The 17,948-nt window shown below is 49.9% G+C and overlaps 1 protein-coding gene across 1 annotated transcript; it reads left to right on the top strand.

Moving 5' to 3' along the window:
* Positions 1 to 7,889: 7,889 nt before the first annotated feature.
* LOC127189801 (pepsin A-5) lies at positions 7,890 to 16,559 on the top strand. Its single transcript, XM_051146901.1, has 9 exons — positions 7,890 to 7,942; positions 9,068 to 9,227; positions 10,496 to 10,613; positions 10,710 to 10,828; positions 12,182 to 12,381; positions 13,233 to 13,349; positions 15,253 to 15,397; positions 15,489 to 15,587; positions 16,407 to 16,559. Exons 1-9 carry the CDS (start codon positions 7,890 to 7,892, stop codon positions 16,557 to 16,559), a joined length of 1,164 nt encoding a protein of 387 aa, XP_051002858.1.
* The last annotated feature ends 1,389 nt before the right edge of the window (positions 16,560 to 17,948 follow it).

Below are 17,948 nucleotides of genomic sequence, written 5' to 3'. Positions count from 1 at the left end.
CCCAGGTCAGGCAGCTCACAACCTCCTGTAGCTTCAGCTCCAGGGGATCTGATGCCCTCTTCTGGCCTCTGCTGGCACCTGTGTGTGTGTGCGCGCACACACACACACACACACATGCACGCACACACACAGACACTTAAAAAAATAAAATATTTCAAGGAAAAAAGAAAGAAACTATACTTGGAACAACACTCCAGAGAGGAAGATTTGCAATTGCAAGGACCTGAGGTGACCTGGCTGCTTGCTCATCGCTAGTCTTCCCTCTGCACTCGAACACAACACTGCCAACCAGGGGACCTCTGCACACTAGTACCCACCATGACCTCAAGGCCTCATTCCTGCTTGAGTCCTTGGCTCAGAGTGAATGGCTGTCTGTGATTGAGGGTGGGTAGGTTTACTCTGGGCTTAGGCCATATGGATAAGCCACCTATTTCCAGTAGCACAGAAGATGTCATGTCTGCCTATAACAATGGCTCTGTCCTCTGGGTTTGCTTTTGTCTGCCCTCCCCAGTTTTCCTGGAAGGTGCACCCAGCCCCTGATAGGACTAAGGAGAAAGTAAACACTCTTGTCTAATCTTGCCCAGTGTGACCATGTGGCACCCAGTGGTGGCCCCACCCTTGGCACATCCTGCTTCCTGCATTCCCTCTCAGAAGGTGGGCAGGAACATAGCATCAGCACCTGTCCCAAGGCCTATGCCTGAATTCACTGGGACAGAGAAGTGCCTGTCCTGTTTCCCAGCCAGATCCCTGTAACAAGGTCCTCAGGAAGCAGATATGGTCTCCATCCCTCTCCAGGACCATCACTAGTGTGAGGATGGTCTTGAGCAACAGAGGCAAGAAGTCCTAAGCTATCAGCCTCACCTGAGCTGCTCACCTCAACCCTGGGTTTCCCAGAGAAAGACTAAAATGTGTTTCCAACCCTATGACATGATGTCATTTCAAGAACTGTGCAGTCAAATAACAACGAGAAAACCACACCAAAAAATGTCTCATGACAGTTTGGTGTTGGGCTGCATGCATTCTTAGCTATCGCAGGGTATGTGCGGACCACAGGGTAGGCATGGCTAGTGGGACATCTGGTTCCAGTGACTTTATGAGCCATTGTCATGCTAACACAGGAGAGGAGGAAATGCTATGAGGTTGCCAAGCTGGGCATGGTCCAACACTAACCAGTACCACCACCTGCAGCTTCCTGCAGCCAGTCCAGCTGCAGCTGCCTCTTTGGTCCCTGTCTCTTGCTGCTCCAAGGCTGTGGGTCTGGTGATAGAGGTGTCAGGTTGGAGCTGAAGAGACAAGCAAAGAACCTCAGCGTGTGGCAACTGCAAGCCTCTGAGAGCTGCCCATACCATCAGCCATATTTGCCTCCCCTTCTCAAGACTCTCAGCACTATTCCCCACTCAACCCTTGGAAGAGCTTGCCCAAGCCCAGGAACCCTGAATTTCGGTACCTCTCATCCTGGTAAGTTAAACGATGCAGGTCTCCGTGTCCCCTCTTCCAAAGAAAGGAGTCAGGCTCAGAAAACACCAGTCACTCCTGTCTAAATGTCAACGCTGACTAGAAGGCCATTCAGCTGAAGGGGAACTATGTTGCTCAGGACTCTACAGCTTTATCCAGAGATCACGAGTGCTAGAATCAACTGGTGATGTCTGCTTGGTACTCAGGATTGGAGAAGGCAGACCAAGTGCTACCTACCGAACTTACAACCTACCTGCCACCAGTAACCAGAGAACCCATGTGTCCATGGGACACTCTGTCACTGGGTTCTGTGAGATATCATGAAGCAGAAGTTACCAACGGGGAAACCTGACCCAGGGGAATAGGTTGCCTCCCCTAAAGGATGGAAAACAGGAAAAGGACTTTGGGTCCCAGGCATAACAGCAAGGGGCAGGTAAGTGTTAAGATGAGAGAGGTTCTAGGTGATCCATGGCATTTGAGGAAACCTCAACTCCCAGAGTCATCACAGGGCCATCAGCGGCATCTATCCCCTTTACTGTGGCACAACCACCATTGTCTAATGCTGCCTCATCTGGAGCAGGACTCTAAGCAGAAAGGACCAGGTCTAGCCTCCAGCATCCACGTACCAGAAGATGCGAGTGGGATGGAAGCCCTGGTAGGTGCTGCCGCAGTCTAAGGTCTGCTTTCCACTGCTAATTGATCCATTTAATTTAGGCCCGTGGCTCATCCCACACATCCTACTGCCCTAGGTGACTCTATCACCACTTCTCCTACCCTGGACACCCCTGGTTCCCTTCCAATGTCCCTTTCCCATCTGCTCCCTCTTATATCCTACACCAACAACTCTCCTCTCTGGTATTCACTTAGGGTTTTATTTCCCCAATTCCCCTTTCCTCCTCCTCCTCCTTCTTTTGAGTTTTTTGAAACAGGGTTTCTCTGTGTAGTCTTGGCTGTCCTGAAACTTGCTTTGTAGACCAGGCTGGCCTCAAACACACAGAGAGCCTGAGTGCTAAGATTAAAGGCCTGGTTTCCTCTTTCCTTTCAAAAATACCCCCACTGCTTCAGCCTGGGCTCTCTCCTTCCCTGTGCCGGCTGTTCCCTCACCCTACAGAGGGCCCCAATGACAAGAAGCCAGAAAGAGAAAGAGCCTCATTGCATTACTTCTCAAAATTGCCACATCTCTCGTGCTTCCGGGCCCTGGCCTGGGCTCATCAGTGTTGCTAACCTGGTTAGGTAACCCTGGGGTGGTGGAGTAGGGCACAGGGAGGTTCCAGAGCAACTTGGCCCGTGCCAGGTTGGCCAAGTCTGGCCTGTCTTAGACCTGGGGCATATCACCAAGAAGAGGGATTTCAAGATGGAAAAGTTGCCAAGTGTGGTAGCACACTGTGTAATCCCAGCATTTAGGAGACAGAGGTAGGAGGACTTAGGAAGTTCCAGGCCAGCCAACAACACCCTATTTCAAACAAAATTAAACTAAAACTTAAAACCAGGAAACATTTCAACTTGTTACAAAAGAATTTAAAACCTACAAGTTGATATTAATAGTATCCCATGACTTAAGATCAGGAGTAACAAGAGTGTTCAGGCCTTCGGCTCCACCCTCTTCTTTTTCAGACAGTCTACTGTGACTCAGGGTAGCCTCTAATTCCCCATGCAGCCAAAGGTGACTTTAAAATTCTGATCCTCTGTCCCTACCTCTCAAGTGCTAGATTACAGGTGTGTGCCACCACATCTGGTTTTTTGAGAGGGTGTTTTTAATTTTTTAATTTAGTGCTGGAATTCCAACCTAGAGCTTTGAGTGTGCTAGGCAGTCACTCTACCAACTGAGCTATATCCCAGCCCCTGTGCTCCCCACTTTTAAAAATGTTTATCAAGCCAGATGTGGTGGCACCTGCCTTTAATCCTAGCACTTGGAAGGCAGAGGCAGTCAGATCTCTGTGAGTTCAAGCCAGCCTGGTCAACAAGGAGAGTCCAGGACAGCCAAGGCTACACAGAGAAACTCTTTCTCAAAAAAACAAAAAACAAAACAAAACAAAGCAAAAAGTTTATTTTTACTATAAATGTTTCTGTACATCTTCAAGACCTAGGCCCTTTTAAAATGCATATATATAAACCCTCCATTTAAAAAAAATTTCTAAGCAAAATTACTCTTTGTTTGAGAGGATTATCAGGGCATTTATTTGTTGCTTGTTTTGCCTTTTTACTGGGGGAAGGGCAGGCAGGGACTCAGGCAGACCCAAAACTTGTTATGGAGCCCAGGCTGGCCACAAACTATCTCAGCCTCCCTAGTGCTAGCTTTACAAACAAATAACCTGGGCCCAGATTCCCTTTGTTTGGTTGGTTGTTCACTTGTTTTGAGACAGGCTTGTGTTCGATCAAAGCTGGCCTCAGGCTGGCTTTGTAATCAAGGCTGCCCTTGAACTCCAGACCCTCCATACTCCCTCTCCCAAATGCTGATCTTCCATACCACACCTGGTTTTGGTGGTGCCAGAAAGGGGCCTCAGTCAGTGCTAGGCAAGCACCCTGCTAACTGAGCTACAACCCCAGTCCCAGCTGACTACCTTTAATGCCATGCAGTGTCCATTCCTTGATTCTAAAATTCCTTTAAAGGGCTACCGATGTCGTAGCCCAGCGGTAGAGTGCTTGCCAGCATGTGAGGCCCTGCACTTGATCCCCAGCACTGCAACAAAATAAAGTGGCTTTTAATCACTGAAGTTGAGAATTGGCCTCTTAGAGCATGCCTGCATATACTACATCTGTTTATTGGTTCCTAAGACTTTTCATAGTTAAGTCTCCCTTTTATGCCACTTCAGAGATGGTTCTGTGGTTAAGAGCACCGGCTGCTCTTGCAGAGAACCGAGGTTCAATTCCCAGCACCCACATGGTGGCTCACAGATATCTGTAACTCCAGTTCTAGGGTTTCCAGCACTCTCTTCTGGCTTCCACAGGCACCAGGCATGCACACGGTGCATAGACGTTCGTGCAGGCAAATCACGACACACATAAAATAATATAAAGCATACCTTTCTTAAAGTGTCTGGGGTGGGGGTGGGGGGCTGAAGAGTTAGCTCAGTGCTTAAGAGTGCTTGCTGCAGCAAGGTGCTTGTTGCTCTTGCAGAGGACCCCAGTATCCATGTTGATTAGCGCACAACCACTTGTAACTTCAGCTTTGGGAGTTCCAACACCTTCTGGCACTCACCCACATGTGCATGCATGTGTGCAGGCACACACACCTAAATTTTAAACACTTAAAGTGTTGTGGGAACCAAGTGGTGGTGGCACATGCCTTTAATCCCAGAGGTAGAGGCAAATGGATTTCTGAGTTCTGAGCAAGCCCAGTCTACAAAGTGAGTCCAAGATAGCCAGGACTACACAGAGAAACCCTGTCTCAAAAAAAAAAAAAAAAAAGGAAGAGGAGGAGGAGGAATAAAGAAAAACAAACAAACAAACAAACAAACAAGTTAGGCCCAGTGGGGCACACACCTGTAATCCCAGCACTCAGGGAGGCAGAGGCATGAGTTTGAGGCCAGCCTGGTCTACAAAGTGAGTTCAGGACAGCCAAGGCTATACACAGAAACTCTGCTTGAAAACCCCCCAAAAAAGAAACAAACAAAGAAACAAAGTGTTGGGGGGCAGTAAGATGCCTCAGCAGGCATTTATTACTAAATCTGATGATCCACCTTCCACCCCCAGGACCCACATAGTGGAAAGAGAGAACTAGTTTTCCCAAGTACTGTGACCCCCCCCCACATACAACACTGCTCCCATACATAAGTAAATAAGTGTAATGTTTTTTTAATGTGTATTAAGGGGCTAGAGATGGGGCTCAGTCAGTAGAGTGCTTGCCTTGTGTGCACACAGCCCTGGGCTCCAGCCCCTGCTCTGCTCTGCATAAACCAGGCCAGGTGGCTCACACTTGAAAACCTAGCACTCAGGAGACAGAGGCAGGGAGATCAGAATTTCAAGGCACACTGGGTGTATACCATGTTCAAGGGACAGCCAGGTGTAGAAAAGATGCTGTCTCAAAATGGGGAAAAAAAAAAAAAAGTGTATTTGGATGACCAAAATCCAGAACACCAATGAAAGCACAGGTGTCGTGGCAAGGACGTGGAGCACAGTGACCCGCACTCATGGCTAAGCAATAGATGGACTGGCATGGCCACCTGAGAAGATGGCCTGGTGGGTCAATGTACAAAAGGGAGGTGTAGGAGGCAGAGCTTCAATCCCACAGTTCCACTTGCCATCCAACCCCTGAGGTCAGACCAGCCTGCCTACTCTTGTCCCCAGGATCAGTAACAAGATCAAGGGCTCTGGACTCCTGGGAGGAAGCAGTATTATCCCATGTTCTATATCGTAGTACCAGTTTAAGGAGGTGAACATGTGCCTCCCAGGCCAAAGACCTGGATCCTAATAAGGGAGCTGTTATGGACATTCAAGTGGGAAATGCTTTTTAAAGGGCCTTGCTTTGTCTCACCTGGAGACTGCTGCAGATTCCACCAGGAGGCTCAGCCCCTAGACTGCACCATGCTCTAGACACCAGCCCACAGCTGCATGGTGCATCCTCTGTGCTTCTCCCCAACCGGATATAAGTCGGGATTCCCAAGAGCCCTGCTTGAGTTTGGATCATTCACTGAGCGGGCTCGGAGCTCGGGGAAACACTTCCATTATCTGCCTCTGGTGGTTGCTTGCTCACCCATTTGTTTTGAGGAAGAGACAGACCAGAAAGGGGCATTGGATCCCCTGGAAATGGTGGGCTTCTGAGTCTACACTACACTACAGGGACCTACACCAGTTGGCAAGCTCCCCCAAACCCTGTCCACTTGCTTCTCTATGGAGACTTTGTCACAGGGGCCTCAACAAGAATGTCAAAATGTGACAGAAGAGAAGAGGTGAGCACTAAGGTTCACAGATTCTTCTCAGTGCCCCTGCAGAGATCTTTCCTCCTGTGCATGGAGCTCGCACCTTTCCAGGGGAACAGTGCCTTCTCGCCTGTTCGCAGGAAGGGACTTAGGAGCCAGAAACAGTGTGTGCAAACCAAAGTACACACATCATAATATGCCAGCTGCTGACATTTAAAGAGCAGGGATTGCACATAAATATCCAGGCTCTGACTTCTCTTGAAAATGTGGCCAACTTCGCTGGGCGTGGTGGCGCACACCTTTAATCCCAGCACTCAGAAGGCAGAGGCAGGTGGATTGCTATGAGTTCGAGGCCAGCCTGGTCTACAAAGTGAGTCCAGGACAGCCAAAGCTAAACAGAGAAACCCTGTCTCGAAAAACAAAACAAAACAAAAATAAAAAAGAAGAAAAAAAAGAAAGAAAGAAAATGTGGCCAACTTGGCACCATTGGCTTCCTTCCAGCCTGGTAGCAGCAGGTCAGAGCTAACTCAAGACTGCCCCCTTCCGGTGAGATAATGCTGCATCATGCCCACCAAGGCCACCCAGACTACTTACTACCTCCAAGGTCCTGAGCATACTCACCTTGCCCCAGACTGCAAACTCCATGAAGGCAAGGACTGACTGCCTATCCTCTTCTGGTCTTTGGAGAAAATTAAACTTTTAAAAACTATTTCATTTATCGTGGGTACATTTTACACTTTTTAACATCACATTTATTTGTTGGTTTGCTTGTTTGCTTTATGAGGGTAGATGGGTGGGTGCTTGTGTACTACCGTAGAGGAGTATGGATGTTAAAAAAGAGCTTGCACGGTAGGAGGGCTGCAGAGATGGCTTAGTGGTTAAGAGCATTTGCTGCTCTTCCAGAGGACCCAGGTTCAATTCCCAGCACCCACATAGCGGCTCATAACTGCCTGTAACTCCAGTAACCAAGGATCGACACCCTCACACAGACATACATGTAGGCCAAGCACCAAATGTACATAAATTATATTCATAAATATGTAAACACATAAACAAAATAAATAATAATTTTTTAAAAAAAGAAGAGCTTGCAGAAATCAGTTCTATCTCCCCACCATTTGAGTCCTAGATACCAAACTCAGGTTAGCAAACTTTGTCATCTTTCTCTCCCAGCAATCTGCCCTCTATTGAGGACAGTGGGGACAGTGGAACACATGTCATGGACCAGTTAGGAACTGCATGGGATCTGAAGGGCAGACTCGTACCTGGTGCTTACTTCTGTCACTTTATCCACAGTGTCTTTATCACCAAGATAGCAAGTCTCCCAAGTCTGTGAAGTCAGGTGGCTTGGTGTTAACGTTCTCAGCCACTAAAACTCCCCAGATTGTGAGAATTCTTAGCCCCCTCCTGCCCTGACTAGGGTGAAGATGTTATCGGGACATTTGCATTGCTTATCAGGCCCCATTAGTGGCCCTCCAGGGGCTGATTAGAGCAGCCAATACTTAACAAGCAGTTCTCCACAGAGCTTCAGGCCCAGGACGCTTCTCCCAAGCACCTTAAGCCTGGGAAGGGATCATGAAGTGGATTTGTGTCCTCGGGCTTGTGGCCCTCTCAGAGAGCTTGGTCAAGTAAGTATAAAATGGTGCTATTGGCTGCCTGGCTGGGCTGTTTCTCACCCTTCCAAAACTGCCTGACCCTCTTATCCCCCTGCTCATCCCGGAGTGAAGAAAGAAAGGAAAGCCGCCCTGGCTCTCACAACATTCCGGTGTGCAAGAACACCGTAAGGGCCCAGAGGTCTCGGGGCAAGTCTGCAGGGCCACCCAACTCCAAGGGCACAAGTCACATCAGGGACTATGTGGATGTCACTCCCTGAATCCTTCAGTGCACAACTTGGGCAGTTGTAGGGGTATTTCTTCCACCCTGTCTTTGAGATCTTTCTCAGTGTGTCTGTCTGTCTGTCAGTCTCTGTAGACCTGTATCTATCTTCCCACCTCTCTGAAAGTCTCTGTGTCCACAGACCTTTCTTTCTCTCTCTTTGGGCTTAGGTCACTTTAGCTCTGCTGTTTTCCATATTTCTCTCATCCCTTACTTCTGATTGAAACAAGATGGGTTCAGAGGGCTACTTCCACCTGCGTGCCGTGACGCGTGCCTGTAATTCTCAGCTTTTGGAAGGTGGAGACAGGTTGGTCAGAAATGTAAGGTCATCCTCAGTGATATATCAAGTTTGATGCCAGCCTAGGATACATAAGTCTCTGTCTCAAAAAGACAAGGAAAAAAAACCAAGAAGAAGGCTACTTCCTAGGCTTAGCTTTGATAGTAACTAGCATGGTGAGGAAAGCCAAGCTGAGTCACAAAGAAAGGATCCCCATCTTCCATCTCTCCTCCCAGGCTGCTCCAGGAAAGACAATACAGCTGTCACTGTAGATGGCAGGTGTTCCCCACCCATCACCCCCACCCCCACCCCATCTTCTTTACAGAAAGAGAATCTGAAAAGTTCAGACGGATGCCAAGGCTTGCTCCAGAGCAAAGACCAGAATCTGGACTGGAAACCAGGCACTCTGACACAGTCTTCCCATTGTGTTCTATGGCCTTTTCCAGTAATAGTCTTCTTTGGAAAACCCACTGCGCAGCTGCGATGCAAGTTGTGGATCCTGCGCCTCCCCACCATCACCCCCGCCCCGCCGTCCGCACAGCCTCTCGGTGCCCCATGCGGTTGTCTCTCGCTTAGTTTCCTTCCCAATGCTCATTTAAAGAATCCCTCTGATGAAGATTAAGTCCATGAGAGAAAACCTGCGGGAGAGCCACATGCTGAAGGATTACCTGGAGAAGCACCCTCGCAGCCGTGCCCACGCGCTTCTTGAGCAGCACAGGAACCCAGCAGTAATTTACCAGCCCATGAGGAACTACCTAGATGTAAGTGTGGCGGGAGACGTGGCTCCCGAACGCCCCCTAGAGCTCCTTTCCAGTACTGTGACCCCTCTGGAGAGTACCGAATTAGGGTTGGGGTTCCTAAAGCCAGAAAGGGTAGTGAGGAGGATGGTTCACGGTTAAGAACACCTGCTGCTTAATTGTGAGGTCAGTTCAAATCCCTATCATCCACGTAAAGTACAAGTTGGATGTAGCCATATGCACCTCTCACCCCAGCGCGGTGGGAGCAGAAACAGGAGAGTAGCAGGGGGTTTGTAGCCTGCCAGCCTAGCTCCATGTTCAGTGAAAGATCCTATCTCAAAGGATCTCTGTCTGGAGCTCTGCTGGCTGGTTGGACCAAGCAATGACCACTTACTACCACACAGACATCATGTTCTACGCGATGGAAGTCACTGGGTACCTGGATTTTTGTTCTTTTTCACCTAGCTGAATCTGTGGGCCTCAAGCTAGGTGTCTCAGGTAGAGGAGTCCCCGCCCCTACAGACTCAGATTTCAACCAATGAGCAGTTAGGGAGCTCTGAGATGGGCTGCCATCTAGCAAGATGCCGTTTCTGTTGAGCAAAACCTAGTTTCTTTCTTTCTTTGGTTTTTTTTTTTTTTTTTTTTTTTTTTTTTTTTTTTTTTTTTTTTTTTTTTTTCCCAAGACAGTTCTCACTGTGTAATTCCAGCTGTCCTGGACCTTGCTATGCAGGCCAGGCTGGCCTCCAACTCACAGGGAAGCACCTGCCTCTGCCTCCTGAGTGCTGGGATTAAGGGCATGTGCTACCACACCTGACTAAACCTGGTTTCTGACAGCCGAGCCAGAGAAACAGGCAGAAAACAAATGTCAGCTGGGCACAGTGGTACATGCCCATAACCCCAGCAATCAGAAGACTGAGGCAGGAGAATCATGAGTTTGTGGCCATCGTGAGAGACATAGTGAGACCTAACCAAAAGAGGGAGGAAAAGAGGGAAGGAAAGGCAGATGGTGTAAATAAATGCCCACTGAGAGGACTGATAGAAAACAAAGAGTACAGGGGCCTGGAGTGACCCAGGAAGGCAGCCTGAAGGATGCACTCAGGCTGGACCCTGACCGGTGGAAATAATTTAAGACCTTTGGGAGAGGATAGAATGTTCCTAAAAGGAAGCCCTGCTTTGAGCAGTGGCTTGGCTGGCAGTGTGGACAGCGCTGTAGAGGCAGGTACCCCAGAAGCCAGGGGAAAGACGAGGCAGCCAGGCTGGCCCACACTCGCCACAGCCCTCCTCTCCTGCAGATGGTCTATATTGGTATCATCGGCATTGGCACGCCCCCTCAGGAGTTCAAGGTTGTCTTCGATACTGGTTCTTCTGACCTGTGGGTACCATCCATCTATTGCTCCAGCCCAGCCTGTGGTGAGCATTGGGACCTGCCTTTGCCCCTGCCCCAACCCTGCCTTGCCTTGCCTTTCATCAGCACACCTGAGGGTCATCTCCTGTCTTGTCCTGCAGCTCACCACAAGGCCTTCAACCCTCTGCGGTCTTCCACCTTCCTGGTCTCAGGCCGGCCTGTGAATGTCGCCTATGGCTCAGGAGAGATGTCAGGATTTCTTGCCTATGACACTGTCAAGGTAGCCTGGGAGGCAGAGGATGCCACGGGGCTGGCTCTGGGTGTGAACACGGAGGGCAGGATAAGCTGGGAGTGCCTTTCTGCTCCTGCTGGCCACCCACCTTGTGGAGCCCCACCCCCCCACCCCTTCCTGGCACAGGTGTCCAAGGCTCAGATTTGTAGGGGAGCACAAGTTGGTTCTGCCAGTAGCAGAGAGAAAAGTGCTGTGTAAAAACAAACCGCTCGCACACTCCGCATTGTTCCAGACAATCAGCTGGCCACATACTTCAAAAATAACTCCCTTAGTTTTCTCAATAAGCAGACATTGCTAGAGCGTCATTCCCCAGGCGAGTGAACAAAGAGCCAGTGCCTTGGTCTAAAGTCACAAAGCTGGTAAGCCAAAGACTCAGAACAAGTAGGCAAGTGGGAAGTGCTCTCAAGGCACAGCTGTGTGGTTTAGGCCTCCAGGAGCAGCCAAGGCCCCTTGAGTTCCCAAGCAGTGAAAGCAGCTTTAGGAAAGCCATCCTCCATCAAAGGGCTCTTACCCTGGGAAGCCGTGGAGGCCTTTGAGAATTGACAAATCCCAAAGTATGCACACGCATGAACACGCGCGCGCACACACACACTTTTCCCAGTCTGAATAGTCCTAAGAACCCTGGTAGCTTAGTCAGGCATGGTAACACACACCTTTGTGTTTTTTGAGTTTTTTGCTTTGTTTTGTTTTTTGTTTTTCGAGACAGGGTCTCTCTGTGTTAGCCTTGACTGTCCTGGACTCACTTTGTAGACCAGGCTGACCTCGAACTCACAGCGATCTGCCTGCCTCTGCCTCCTGAGTGTTGGGATTAAAGGCATGCGCCACCATGCCCAGCCTGACACACACCTTTGATTCCACCACTCCAGAAGGCAGAGGCAGGCAGAGCTCTGTGAACTCAAAGCCAGCTTGGTCCACATGGCAAGTTCCAGGCCAGCTAGAGACACATAGCGAGCCCAGTCTTCAAAACAGAACTCAACTCAACACCGGGCTATAGCAGGCTCCCACCTCCCAAGGGTGCAGAAAAGACCAGCATGGAAGGAGATGCCCTTCTCCCCACTGATGGTCAAGTGTGATCCATCTGGTCACTCCCAGCATTTGGAAAAGACTATAAAGCCAGGTGACATCTCAGGTATGGTGGTCAGTGACAACCCATGGCACCACAGGGGAGCTGGCTGCCTACTCCTACCTGGATTCACATCCAAGTGGCCCATGGCAATGGCCAGGGCTCCGTTATACCCTGTGGCTCAGACCATCTCCCCACCCACTCCCGCCCAAGCTCAGCCGTACCACAGCCCCAGATTCAGAGCTTTATATGAGGATGCCTTCTTCTCTTTGTCACAGATTGGGGACCTCAGGGTTGTGGCCCAGGCATTTGGCCTGAGCCTAGAGGAACCGGGAAGTTTCATGGAATACGCAGTCTTCGATGGTGTCCTGGGGCTAGGCTACCCCGACCTTGGCCTTCAGGGAATCACACCTGTCTTTGACAACCTGTGGATGCAAGGCCTCATCCCCCAGAATCTCTTTGCCTTCTACCTGAGCAGGTGAGCTTGTACCAGAGCAGCCCTTTTTCTAGGCCGTCAGTTGCATTAAAAATTGTTGACCCTCCAACCCTGAAGGTTCCTTAGACATAGCCTAGCCCAGGCATCTGCCTGCTATGTCCTGGACACCGAATCTGGCTCATCATCTGCTTCTCTAAATAAGGTCCCATTGGATCCTGTGTTTCCGTCTTGCCTCTGGCTGCTCTTGCACCACAGCGGTAGCATTGAGCCATTCAGTAGAGATGAATGTTTCCCAGTGTGCACAGCCCCAACGCTGGGCCCTTTCTGGAGAACTTGCTGACCCCTTTAGTCCCATATCTTCAGTCAAAGATGAGAAAACTAAGGCTCGGGGGCAGGGCTTTGCCCAGGATTGTTACGATTAATTGTATCAGTTCCACCTAGGAAGCCAGTAACTGACACAAAGAGACGGAAATGTAATTCAAAGCTGCTAGGGGCACTCCCACTCTGCTGGGCAGAATCTAAACTGCTACTAATCTTAACAAAATCTAAAAAGATTCTGAATGCAGAATCTTTCAACCATAAAGTTACTCTAGTTTCCAGAGGGGTCCAAATGCTCCACAGAATGGTGGGGAGTCCAGAGTCCAGCTCTACAGCCAATTATCCACATTTGGACCTCACCTTTGCTACTCATGAGCTGTGTAAGTGACCCAGAGCAGCTACATGGCCCTCCTTGCCTTAACTTCCCTGTCCTCCTAAGGAAGGCTCTGTGTGTGGACGGGTACACTGGCAATGCTAAGCAGTGCTGGCAGGGTCAGGTATACTGCCAAGTTTAAGGGACTCAGCCCACTAATCTCCATAGAGCAGTAAGCCCCTTCCCCTCATCTTCCCTTCAGCAAGGATGAGAAGGGCAGCATGCTGATGCTGGGTGGAGTAGACCCCTCCTACTACCATGGAGAGCTTCAGTGGGTACCAGTGTCCAAGCCCAGCTATTGGCAATTAGCTGTGGACAGGTAAGTGCCTGCCTGATTCCTGCCCCTGGATGCTACCTCCAACATGTACACACACACACACACACACACACAGAGAGAGAGAGAGAGAGAGAAACACAGGCCCAGGCCCATACATAGCAGCACCTGCACATACAACCACACACAAGTCACTGACATGCACCAACACATGGAGTCACAAGGCAGTCACACAAAAACAGAAGCCTGCACATGACATGTACAACCATGGAGACACACATGCAGCAGTGCCACATACTGACACACACCAACATCCAGTCTCCAGCACCATAGACACACCCCTTGAAGCCACACCTATGACGCCTCCAGGTCTCCTCAGCAGAACTGCAGCCAGGGGAAGGTGGTCAGGCCTGGGTCTAGAATGCTAAGTGAAAGACAGGGCATCTACAGACCTGGATTGGCAGGAGTCTCTGGAAAAGCCCTATGCAATGGGGGATGGATGGGAAGCATGGTCTGGAACCCCTAAAATGAGGTGGGAGTTGGGGGTATCCTACCATACTGCATAGAGTCACAGTGAGTGACCACTATCCTGGTTAAGCCAGAACTTGGAGCTTCCTGTCTAAAGGCCCAGGTGAAGTCCTGGGCCCACAGTGAGATTATCACACCAGAGAACAGACAGAAGAGGAGACAAGTCCCCATCCTCAGATCTGCTCAGCCACGCAGCAGGCTAGGGGTGGGAACAGAGAGGCGGGCACCTGGGAACCTGAGACACCTGAGCGCACGGGGATAAACACTGATCAGACTCTGCACAGAGTCACCAGTGCACAGAGTCACCAGACGGAAGCGTCAGCATCCTTCAGGGACGTCAGCAGCCTGGCCATCTGCGTGGGCTTGCTGGGACACTGCCTGGATGAGAACATCAACACAGAAGCACTCAGCTGCAGAGATGGCCTCTTCTGCAACAAATGGCTGCATTTTTGCCTGCTGTGGACTGTCTGATGCACACAGGGCCCTGCCTTCATTCCGAAGAAGCTGTGGAGTTGGCCAGGCACAAGTGTTCCTTGGTCCTTGGTCCTTTCATTTCTCAGTTCATTCATTTATTCACTCATGCAGATATACTCTGAGCGTCACTGTATGAGGCGCCTGAGGGAGGTACTTAGTGGCCGTGCCATCCAATAGTACGTGTGTACACAAACCAGGGAATCCTGCAACAGGAGGTCGCCACCTCACTCTTTGCTAGAAACAAATAAGGGGAATGGAAGGAGCCAAAAGAGGGACTGACTTGAATCTGCAGCTGGAAGAGATGATAGGCTGCAACTTGGAAGATGCTGAGGAGAAACCAGCTAGACAAAGGGGGCATGTGCAAATGGCCCGGAGGTGAGAAACAGATGGGTGCATTCAGTTACTGAAAGGACGGTACTGGCGAGATAGCTCAGCTGGTAGACTGTGAGCCCAGTATGTGGAAAACCCTGTGTTTGACCCCCCCCAGCATCAAATAAGCCAGATGTGATGGGGCACATCTGTAATCCCAGCACTTGGGAAACAAAGGCAGGAGAATCAGAAGTATCCTCCTTGACTAGAAAATGAGCTTGAGGCCAGCTGGGGCTGTGTAAGCCTTGTCTCAAAACAAACAAACAAAAACCAGACACAGTGCCTGAAAGGACAGCAGGTGTGGTGGCACCCAGGTCTGTAGATGCCCTGTCTTTCACTTAGCGTTCTAGCTACTGGAGAGGCTGAAGCAGAGGGGTCATTTGAGCTCAGATATGGGAGACCAGCTCAGAAAACATGGTCAGAATCTTTACTCTAAATAAACAAACAACTGTAAATCAATCAGAAAAAGCTAAAGTGACCATGCAGGAGAGTAGGCTGAAGGGCTGAAGCCAGCCAGGGAAGGAAACTACGGTGCTGTACAGTGATCCTGGTGTCCTCTTTGGCCCCTGCTTCTCAGCATCTCCATGAATGGGGAGGTCATTGCCTGTGATGGTGGCTGCCAAGGGATTGTGGACACAGGGACCTCCTTGTTGTCTGGGCCCCGAAACTCCATTCTTAACATCCAGAATCTCATCGGTGCCAAGGCTTCTGGTGATGAAGAGGTAAAGGGTCACGTGGGAGGGCAGCTGTGGGTTCTCCACACACTTCTGTAGTAGTGGCTGGGCTAACCTCTAGCCTCCCCCTCTTCTACAGTACGTCCTCAAGTGCGACACCATCAACACCCTACCTGATATTGTCTTCACCATCAATGGTGTTACCTACCCAGTGCCTGCCAGTGCCTACATCCGGAAGGTGAGGAATCCCGCAGTGGGGCTGTTCTTCAAATGCTGGGAATATCAGGAATCACCAGGCTTGGGCTTCTGTGGAAAAGGAAGGTGCACCCTGCTGGTCAGGATGTGCCATTACAGGTGCTGGGCAAAGGCTGCCCACACAACCATCTTGACCCCAGAAGCCAGCATGGCATTCCTTCTTCCTCCTCCCATCAATATTGAGAGATCAGCAAGGCACAGTAGCATCACTGTGTTTCCCAGGTTGCAGAGGAAAGATGAGGGTAGCATGAAAGGCAGAGTGGTCTAGATAGGGTCATGTGAACAGGACCTGGGGGACCATGTGGAGAGGCAGCTGGGTTAGATGGATCTACACACAAGGGACGTGGAGGAGAGTGTGCCAGTCCAAAGGGGAGAAGGAAAGGCCTGCCCTGCAGAGGAAGTGGCTGAACCAAGCTGTGGGGGTGGGGGTGGGGAGGGGAGGAGTGGGCAGGTGTGAGGGAGTTACAATTTGTCCTGTGTACAAGCCACTCTGCAGCAGCCATAAAGAGCGGCACAGTTCCCTGAAAGGAGGTCACAAAGCTGAATGGCCTGGGGATGTAGCTCAGTTGGTAGAGTGTTTGCCTACAATACAGGAAGCTCTAAGGTCAGTCCCCAACACTGCATAAAACTGGCATGGTATGCACACCTGTCACCCCCAAGCTTGGGTGGCTGAGGTAGAAATTCAAGGTCGTCCTCAGCTCCATAGTGAGTGTGAAGCCAAGTGGGCAACATGACACCCTGGCTCAAAAGGAAGAAGCTGAGCAGCTGCCGCCGAGCTTATATATCGCTCCCTCTTTTCCAGGAACATTCACACAAATGCTATAGCAACTTTGAGGAAGGCGTAGATGACCCATCCAACCCTGACATGTGGGTGCTGGGGGATGTTTTCCTGAGGCTGTATTTCACCGTGTTCGATCGAGCAAATAACAGGATCGGTCTGGCTCCTGCTGTGTGAATGCTGGCCCTCCTTCAGGGAATAGCCAGGCAAACACACACACACACACACACACACACACACACACACACACACACGTGAATGCTCACAGAGCATTCCCATCCTGGGATGCTGGCCCAAGCTATTGGAGCTCTGCAAAGCCCTGATCTGGGTAGGGAATAAAAATTGCATTCATAAAGCCACTGATGCTAATGGCTGCTCTCTCTGGGTCAACGGGGCATGTTGGAGTTAGTTTTGGTTTGGTTTAGCTTTGAAGACAGGGTCTCACTCTGTAGCTCAGGCTAGCCTAGAACTCACTATTATAGACTAAGTAGATCTCCCACATTCAGCACTCCTCCTACCTCAGCCTCCAGAATGCTGGGAAGCAAGACTCCACCATGTAGTCTCCATGGTAAGAGAGGTCAGGTCCAGCCGGCATGAATGAAGAGAAAGACTTTAGGATGGAAGGTGCAGAAGACAACAGCCATGGGCCCTGGAAGTCAGAGCATCTGTTCCCTCCCTCGCTCCCTTTGATTCTCTTTGCCTCTCTTGTCTTTGGAAATCAAAGCTACCAGCCCCAGGACTTCACATGTGAAGGTATCTAAGCAGGAAAGACTCAGATGATTAAAAAAAAAAAAAAAAAAAAAAAAATCCCAGCGTAGCAGAGAGAACTCTGATTGGTCCACTAGGAGTAGTGTGTCTATCTGGACCAACTATTTTGGACAAAGGGAAAAGAGATGGTCTCATCTGTGACCTGGAGGTGATTGGAAGTTTTGTTTTGTTTTTAAGTTTTATTTATTATTTATACAGTATTCTGCCTGCCACATATGAACTTGCACACCTGAAGAGGGTACCAGATCTCACTGTAGATGATTGTGAGCCACCATGTGGTTGCTGGGAATTGAACTCAGGACCTTTGGAAGAACAGACAGTGCTCTTAACCTCTGAGCCACCCCTCCAGCCCCTGGAAGTTTTATTTGGAACCACGGGGCTGCAATGAGAAGTAGTCACTGATGAAAGTGGCAAAGGATGTTCTAGACAGATAAGAGGGCTTAATCTAACTCTTCTGGTGTCTACCCCCATCCCATTCAGAAAGATGCTTAAAGGATAATTAAACACAGCTTCTGGATGTTGGGCCTGGTGGCACAGACCAGTAATCTCAGCACCTGGAGAGGCTGAGGCAGGAGGATCCACAAGCTTCAAGCCTTTCTGGGCTATAGAGTGAGTTCAAGGCCAGCCTGGGTAATTTAGCAATACTCTGTCTCCAGCCAAGAGGTAAAAGAGGATCTGGAGAGATGGCACCACTTACTGTTCTATCAGAGGACCAGACTTAGATCCCAGTACACAAACAACTGAATTCTACCTCCAAAAGATCTGGTACCCACTGCTGGCCTCCATTGGTGCCCTCGT

Source organism: Acomys russatus, chromosome 5, assembly GCF_903995435.1.
Source record: "Acomys russatus chromosome 5, mAcoRus1.1, whole genome shotgun sequence".
NCBI classification, from domain to species: Eukaryota; Metazoa; Chordata; class Mammalia; order Rodentia; family Muridae; genus Acomys; species Acomys russatus.
This window is presented reverse-complemented; position numbering and strand designations above follow the sequence as displayed.